This window comes from Fukomys damarensis, unplaced genomic scaffold (genome assembly GCF_012274545.1).
Source record: "Fukomys damarensis isolate Sample0158 unplaced genomic scaffold, DMR_v1.0_HiC HiC_scaffold_30, whole genome shotgun sequence".
Lineage (NCBI taxonomy): Eukaryota > Metazoa > Chordata > Mammalia > Rodentia > Bathyergidae > Fukomys > Fukomys damarensis.
In genome coordinates this window covers 4,855,737-4,864,593 of record NW_022900942.1, presented here as the reverse complement: position 1 = coordinate 4,864,593, position 8,857 = coordinate 4,855,737, and the positions used below count along the sequence as shown (strand labels likewise).

Genomic DNA, 8,857 nt, shown 5'->3' with positions numbered 1-8,857 from the left:
TTTTTTTTTTTTTTTGGTACCGGAGATCGAACTCGGGTCCTTGCAGTTGCGAGGCAGGCGGTGGAACCACTGAGCTACATCCGCGGCCCCTCTCTTGCGTCTTTCTCTCTCTGCAGTACAGCCACACATTTCCCAAACAGCATAAATCTCTTTGCCCCTCAATCCTACTCCAATCTTATTTCCTCCGCCTGGATATTCTTTCATCTGCTCTTTTACAATTGGAGTTTAAAAAAAACACGTATCAAAACCCCAAAGAAAACCCAATATACTCTCACTCTCCAACCCCGCCTCCCTCTATGAACCATCAGCGCGGGGTGGTGTCACGGCTTCCATAGGAAGGGTTCCCCAGAGCCTGTGCATCGAGGGCTGTGTCCCCATGCAGCATGGTCACAGCGGGGCCTGGAGGGGTGACTGGGTCCTCGAAGGTGGTGACCTCCTTAATGGATTCATCCAGGGCCTGAGTTCGTTAGGTGAGCAGGCTGTGAGAAGGCGGGGCCCAGCTGGAGGAAGCGGGTCACTGGAGGGACTTTGGAGGGTATGTCTGGACCCCAGGCCCTTCCTTTCTGGCAGCCGCGAAGTGAGCCCTCGGCTCCTCCATGCCTTTCCACCATCACGTTCCGGCCTTGCCTCAAGCTCACAGCAATGGAACCAGCTGGCTGTGGCCTGAAAACTCTAAAACCACGAGTCAAGACAAACCACCTCTCCTCCTCTGAGATGTTTCTCTCTGGGAGCTGGCCGGCAATTAAATCACTTCCCGCCGGAAGTTTCCCTTACCACGTCCCACCCTTCCAGAGCCGGCCAAGCCTAGGGTGGCCGCTCTGCAGCTCATTACCCTTGTAGGTTTGTTTGCATAATTCCCTTCAGCATCCATTTCCAGGGCCGGCCGCAAGCCCTGGGTGGGGTTTCTACCTCTGTGTGCCGCACATCAGGCCCTTAATAGGAGGAGGTCCCGCCCCGAGATTCCCTAAGGAGGATGCATGGAGCACCCCTAACCTGAGGAATGAAATCCAAAATCCTCCAAAAACCTGAAACGTTTGGAGCACTGACAATCTGCCACAAGTTCCACAGCGTTATAGAAATATTTTATAAAGTTACCTTCAGCTAGGGGTATACGAAACCTAAATGAGTTCTCTGTTTGGACTTTGGCCCCATCTCCCTTGTGTTAAGGAGACAAGATAGCTCATTACTTATATGCAGCTCCAAAACTGAAAAAATGTGAAATCGGAAACACTTCTAGGTCCAAGCGTTACAGGTAAGGGATTCCCAACCATCACGTATCTCAGGCAACACTACCGGGGCCTATTCTAAATGCTGGCTGGGTCCTCCTAACGCTCTCAGAAGACAAGCACGGTCGTTACTTCCATAACAGATGCCCGCAGACACACAGGATGAGAGGCAGCCTGGTTCCCTCATATCTGGGGTGGTGAGGGTCGGAGAAGGGACTCACCCACGGAGGTGATGTCGGCCAGCTGATCCTCAGCTTCTTCTGGGTTCAGCAAGTCTGTTTTGCTTTTCTTTATAGTGGCTCTCCGCAGAGCTCCAACAAGGGAAACATGGCAAGAGAAAAAGACGTTACCCTTTTTGCACTGGTTATGAAACATGGTCCGAGTGCATCCTTGACTGTAACCCGAAAGACAGCTGGTTTACTGGGAATCCACAGCACACCCATTTTACAGAGGTGAAACTGAGGTCTAGGGAGGTTCTATCAGTTTGCTTAAGGTGTCAAGACAAGAATCTAGACCCGTTCCTTCTGACTCCGATGTCTGGTCTCTCAGCTACTGCTTTCTCTCTGGTCTCTTTTTAAATCCTTAGAAACCTCATACACATTATCAGAGTGTATACATGAATTTACTGTAACCTGTAGAGTCCCTGCAGGGTGAACCTCCATATTCTTGTCTCACAAATAAAAGAACTGGGGTACTTTTTCTCTTTGTGATGGGGGTCTCACTGTGTTACCCAGGTGGCAGTAGCTGGAACCCAGCCAGAATGGGTGCGTAATATTCACCTTACAATCTGGGACAGGATTCCAGATCTTTTATTTCCCTTGACTCTACAGGATTTTCAATAAAAAATAGGTCACTGTCCTAGCTAATGCCAGAACCACTGAGCTAAATCCCCAGCTTCCTTCCTTTTTTTTCTGTGGTACTGGGGATCGAACCCAAGGCCTTCACACTGAGCTCCAACTCCAGCCCCCCTCCTTTTATTTTCAAACTTATTTTAAGACAGTGTCTTGCTAAGTTGTCCAGCCTGTGCTCCAACCTGTGAAACCTCCTAACTCAGCCTCCCACAGTGCTGGCATTACAGGCTGCCAAATCACACCTGGCTCTAATAAGCTTTCTGACCTATGAGAATATAACTTGAAGCAACCAGATGGAGTTCAGATGGTCCTAGACTTGATGATTTTCAACTTGTGATGTTTTTAGCTCTATGACAGGTTTCTCAGGATGTAATCACATTGAAAATCAAGGAGCATGTGAACTTACGACAGTTCAACTTGTGGGGTTTTTTCAACCTTATAGTGGGTTTATTTGAATATTAAATGCACTTTTAACTTATGATAATTTCATCTGATAAGTTTGTTGGGATGTTACCCCATTGTAAGAGGAGAACCATCTTGGCCAGGCATGGTGGCACATGCCTATAATCCTACCCCTTGGGAGGCTGAGGCAGGGGGACTGCTGTGAGTTCAAGGCCAGCCTAACCCTACACAGTGAGATCGAGTCCAGCCCGAACTACACAGAGGCCCCGTTTCAAAAAAATATGCACACACAAAGAGGACGATCTATATCATTTTTACTGTTAATATTCTTGTCTTGCAAACATTTCCTTTTTTTGTCTATCTCTAAATCTGAAGAAACTCTACCTTCAGAGAGCCTGAAAGTGGATACACTGTAACTTTTACAGTCTTCCCCTTGTGACTCTTATAGTCCGCCCCTTGACTCTCTGCAGCAAATTGAATTTCTGAGTTTTGGGAAAGTTGGGTTTATGGATACTTTTAATGCTCCCTTTCCCATATCCAGGTCTCTGGGGTCAATGACTTTCTCTACATTCCAGAGAAAGTAATTCACACTCCTTAGAAAAGTGGCTGAGAATACTGGTTTTGTAACAGAGTGAACAGATCCTCAGCTCTTCTATTTTCTTCTGATGAATAATATTTTCAATCAGTCCATGGCTCTCTCTAACCAAAAGAAAAATTTTTTGGGTACTGGGGATAGAATTCAGGACCTTGCACTTGCAAGGCAGGCGTGGTGCCACTGAGCTAAATCCCCGGCCCTCTAACCAAATTTTTAACAAATGGGACAACAAACCTTAACAATAAGCTGGATTCTCAGTGAGAATATTAATATTATTTTTTATTTGTTTAGGACACATTATTTGTTTAGAAATGGTGCCGATCCTGTGGTAGGCACAATTTCAGGCACTCTCTGCCACAATTAAAGTAATCCTTAGAAACTTTCCATTGGGGTAGGCACAGAAATCCTCCTTTTCTGTGGTTTCAGTTACCCTCGGGCATCTGCAGTCTGATATAGTACATGGAAAATTCTGGAAATAAACAACTCAAAAACTTTAGTGAACACTCTATTGTCATAGTTGTTCTACTCTATCACTGGTGGTTGTTGTTAATCCTTTGTTACACCTGATTTATAAATTAAACTTTACCACTGATCTTTCCGAGGTGTCCTGGTCTCCCGTGTGTTCTTGGCATGAATTGGACCATGATCCTTCACCCCATGGAATTGCATTAGACCAAGTCACTTGTTCCCCCAGCCCTAGCTGGTCCCGTCTCCCCAGGAACCCAACACCGATCCGGTTCAGAGCAGTTACCATCAAAGGGATGCCTCTGTTCCACGTCGGTCTCGTCCTCTGCAAGGATCACCTCTTCTGAGGAGGAAGAACCCAGAGTTAAGCTCCCCCGTCTGGAGGAGTCTCCTCGGACAGGCTCGCTTACACTGGGAAGATGGGTCCCTTTTCTGATGGTGGAACTGAACCAGCCCACACTGGGCTGCTCAATTGTTTCTGGTTTCCAGCCCCATCTCGGTCATACTATCAATGGTGAACTGCTGTTCTTGGCTTGGGTGTGGTTGTCACCTAGTGTTTTACGTGTTGGATGCCATAATGCGGCAGGGCTGAGAAGTGAGGTGACCTCAAGGAGTGGGGCCTGGGGAAGTCTTTATATCACTGGGGGCATGTCGTTGATAGGGATTAAAATAGTTTCCATGGGTCCTCGGAGATCTTGCCAGAGCAAGCTGTTACAAGAGTAGACTTGTCCCCAAATCAGCCCCGGCTTCCTGCTTGATGATGTGATCCCTCTCCCTCTGCAAGTGTTCAAACCATGCCACTATAAGGTCTCCACCAGGTCGAGGTGATACAGATGTCATGCCCTTAAGCCTCCAGAACCTCTTTTCTCTATAAAGTTAGAAGCTCGGGTATTTTGCTATAGTAATAAAAGATGAACTACTTCACCAATATTACCCCTACCCCATCTTAAACTCTATCTCCACGCTAGCCAATAAGCCCTTCTTGGTCTAGTCCTTCTCACTTTTCTCTCCTCCTTCTCTTTCTCCTCCTCTCTCCTTTACTCATTTTGTTCCTGCCATACTTGTTTCCTTGCTGTCTCCACTACCCTGCTGCCCCAGGAAAGCTTGTGTTTCCTCTATCTGGGTCTCCTCTCAGTATCCCCAGAACATCCATTTCCCTTCCTACAGGTCTCTGATCGGATGTCACTTTCTCAGAGGAGCCTTCCCTAATCACTCTGCCTCTATGTGTTCTGATTCCTACAGTAAGTCCCTGACTTATGAACAATCAAGTTTTAAACTTTCACAGATATGAATGGACCTCATATTATGAACATTTTTAGATGGAAACAAATTGTAGAGGTAGCGCACACATCTACCTTACCATTTTTGGGTGATTGTAAAAGTAAAAATAGCTTACTTACAGTATTTTTGTGTGTGTTTGGTTTTTTTATGTTTTCACTGTGTATCTGATTCAAAGGTGTATATGACTCACTTTGTTGAACTTATGGAACAAATCTGCCTTACAAACATTCTCCCACACGGAACTCATTCCTAAGTCAAGTTCCATACTGTATTTTCCTTCTTTGCATTTGCACACACAGCATTAAATGTATTTACTTGTACTTATTTATTTGTTTTGTCTCTCTGAAGAATATCAGAGCCCTGTGGGCAGGGATTTGGTTTATTTTGTTTGTTACCTCTTCTCAGGACCTGGAAGAGTACCTGGTACACAGCAAGTGCCCCATAAGTGTTTGCTGGATGAAGAAATAAATATGTACCTACTGTGAGTCAGGCACTGCTCTTTCTAGGCGAGCTAGCCTGGATTATCTCCTGGATTTTCAGACAACTCTGGGAGGTAGGTACCATCAACCCTTCAAGCTCACAGCTCTTACTTACATCCATGGATTCAACAAACCATGGTTTAAAAATATTTGAAAACAATGCATTTTCATTAAACATGTTAAAACATTTTTGGTCATTATTCCATACATAACTCAGTAGAGCAACTATGCACACAGCATTTATACTACATTAGGTGTTACAAGTCCCCTAGAGTTGATTTCAGTTCATTTACTGTAAGGGACTGGTTACGGCTTGTGTCCAGCTGACCCCCAGAGCCTCATGCAGTCATAGGTGGAGCTTTTTCAGAAGTGGCTGTATCTAGAGTGATGCTGGAATTGATTCAGGGTGCAATGCTAGGCTCAAGGGCACTGGGATTAAGGATGTGAGGGGTAAGTACTGCCCCAAGTAGTCTGGACGAGACAAAAGCGTCAGAAAGGCACTGTTAGGCTCCCTTGTTGCTTTGTCACCTTCTGTCCACCATGAACTGTTGCCCCTCTCCCACCCTGCCTTGGAGCCAGCTGATTATGGACTGAAACCTCTACAAACTGAGAGCTAAAAGAAGCTTTTCTCCTTTAACTTTGGTTGGCCGGTACTTTGTCCTAGCAATGAGAAAAAGTAACTAAGATGGGACTTTAACATCCAAAGATTTTGTTACAGTATTGGGGGTGAGGGGCTCCTGGAACCAATCACCACGATACTAAGGAACAATTGTACCAATGTCACCTTCATCTAATAGCTAAGGAGACGGAGGCACAGAGAGGTGGTGTACACTGACAGAAAGTGTCAGAGGTGGGATGAAAACCAATGCCTGAGCTTGTTTTGTTTTGTTTTTGGTGCCAGGGATCGAACTCAGGACCTCTTGCTTGTAAGGCAGTCGGTGGAACCACTGAGCTAAATCCCTGGCCCCCAATGTCTGAGTTTGGAACTCAACTACTAAGCCAGGTCACATCCTGGCTTCACCTCACAGTATTAATTATCCTATTCTGGATTCTTGTTCCTAGGGGACTACCAAGGTAGGGCCTCTTTCTCTCCCTGTGACAGCCCTCTCCAGACTGCATACGAGACTCTGCGTTCCATGGCCTGGGATTTCTGTTTCTGAGCCCCAGGATGAAAGGTCCCACCTGCTTTTGAGATCCACTCCATGTACCCATTGAGCTCGCGTTCAATCTGCTGTTGCCGCCTCAGTTTCAGAAAAGCCCGTCGGTTTTCTACCCGTTCTCTTTCTTTGGCAAACTCTCTGTCGAAGCACAAAAAAGACAGGGTCTGCTGCTTTGGAATTTGTAAGGAGTCTTGTGCGTGTCTGCACGTGTTTGCATTGAGGGTTTCACTGGAGGGCAGTGGTTTTCAACAGAACCTGTCTTCTTAGAGAAGACGAGACTATTAGAGGGCTGGGTATCTGCCAGCGTCATACTTCCCAACATCTGCGCCCAGCTAGAGGAAAAAGAGCACAAAACTATGCCATGCCAGCCACTGATGACTACAGTCCATTCTCTTTCCCATATCCCTGGCCAAAAAATATTTTCAGCCCTCCTTTAAGTTAGGACAACGAGACATCAGCTACGGATTTCTGTAGCAGCCTCACTTCCTTTCTGGAGGCCCCACCTCATCTTGTTTTCCCTCTTCCTGCTCAGAACATGGGATGTTATCTTGTGAGCAGGAAGCAGCCATTCTGTGACCCCAAGGTAACCCTGAGGTTGGGGGCCCCTGGTAAGGATGTCTGAGCGGAAAGCTGGAAGACTCTGAGGTTGTTGATGGCATTGTGCGGCTACCACACACCAATCCAGATTTCTTATGATAAGAAGGACAAAGATTATTTATTTGTTTATTAAAAATTTTTTTTTTTTTTGTACTGGGCATCCAACTCGGGACCTTGCCCGTGTGAAGCAGGCGGTAGAAACACTGAGCTAAATCCCTGGCTTTATTTGTTTATTTTTGATACTAGGGACTGAACACCGGGCCTTGTGTAAAGTAGGCAATCACTCTACCACTGAGCTCTATCCCCAGCCCCAGAGAGCCCCTTTATAATTAAGCCAAAAATAATGGTGGGATTTGGAGGCAATTTGTGTCACAAAAATATATTTTTGGTTGTATACTAAGACTGTATTTGGAAAGTGAGAGAGGCAGAAACTCAAACTATTTTCTTTTGGTTAAAAAATGCAAATTACAGACAGCAAAGCCCCTAGGAGTCCCCTCATTGGTTTCCCCTAGCAGTACACAACCTATGCATCTGTCCATGGTGTGCTAGGGACAGTGTGGCTGACTCCAAGCAAGGGAAGAGGCCTGGTATCTGCCTGACGCATGAACACAAGGTTCGCACGGCTTCTACCTGGGAAGAGGTTCACGAGTGGAGGGACACAGCGCAGACTCACCCTGACAGCACACCCAGCACGAGGTTCAGCATAAAAAAGGAGCCGATGATGATGAGGGGGATGAAGTACAGCCAGTTCCAAGTGTTCCCTGAGGCGTCGTTGCTCTGCGGGTACAAAGAGGGGAAGCAGGTGAGGCTGCAGGCGGCTCAGGAGGGCGTGCCTGTGGGCAGGAGAAGGTGGAGCTCGCAGACCTTCCTGTAGGGTCCGGGAGGGTGCGGGCCAACCAGGGGGGAAATCCAGAAGCCCCATCAGAAGGGTAGAGCCCTGCCTTAGTGCGACGTGGTCCTCAGAGGATACGGGAGCCAGCACGAAATGTGAGAGGACGCCCAGAAACAGAAGGAAGTAAAAATGCCATTTGCTCTTGTTTTTTGTTTTGTTTTGTTTTTGGTACCGGGGATTGAACTCAGGTCCTTGCGCTTTCGAGGCGGGCGGCGGAACCGCTGAGCTAAATCCCCGGCCCTAAAAATGCCACTCGACCCAGCGTTCCCCTTGGAGGTATCTTCCACAGAGAGTGAAAGGCGCCATATTACCGTGAGCCACGCACACCCGCATTTAGAGCAGCACAACTCCTAACAGCTGGATCTAGGACGAGGGCTATGTGCCCACCAACAGGTGAAAATAAAGGATAAAGCGAAGGTGAGATTCACACACAACGGAGTACTATTCAGGCATAAAGAGGGACAAACTTGAGTCCTTTGTAGAAAAATGGATGCACCTTGAAACCATAAGGCTAAGTGACATAAATCAGATACTAAAGGTCAAAATAGCACAGGGTTTCTCTTATATAAGAAACTCAAAGTATATAAGAGCAAAATAAAAGACAGATGATAGGAAGCGGAGATAGACTCTGTGGAGATGTGAAAGGTATTTGAGGATTGCGAGAGACAGGTGAGAGGGGAGAGGACTGAGGAGTACAACGGATCAAGATGTGATCTGCATCTGTACCAATTCCCCACGATGAATGCGGTTGGTATGCATTGCAAACTTGTGCTAATTAAAACATTACAAAGATAAAACCCAAGACAAGTTTCTTTCAAAAAAGAAAGAAAAAAAACATGCTAGAAAGGAAGATAAAGCCCAGTTTCCCTCCCTTCTCCCTACACTGCCGGAGTCCCCCCCCCCCCCCCC

General features: G+C 46.6%; 1 protein-coding gene across 1 annotated transcript in view; it reads right to left on the bottom strand.

Moving 5' to 3' along the window:
* The window catches only part of Cacna1a (calcium voltage-gated channel subunit alpha1 A), a 179,279-nt gene that overhangs the window by 89,925 nt on the left and 80,497 nt on the right, over positions 1 to 8,857 (bottom strand). The window contains exons 7-10 of the mRNA XM_033757319.1: positions 7,730 to 7,833; positions 6,482 to 6,597; positions 3,826 to 3,882; positions 1,448 to 1,540 (exon numbers count right to left, since the gene is read on the bottom strand). Coding sequence (XP_033613210.1) covers positions 1,448 to 1,540; positions 3,826 to 3,882; positions 6,482 to 6,597; positions 7,730 to 7,833 — 370 coding nt within the window. The remainder of the gene's footprint in view (positions 1 to 1,447; positions 1,541 to 3,825; positions 3,883 to 6,481; positions 6,598 to 7,729; positions 7,834 to 8,857) is intronic.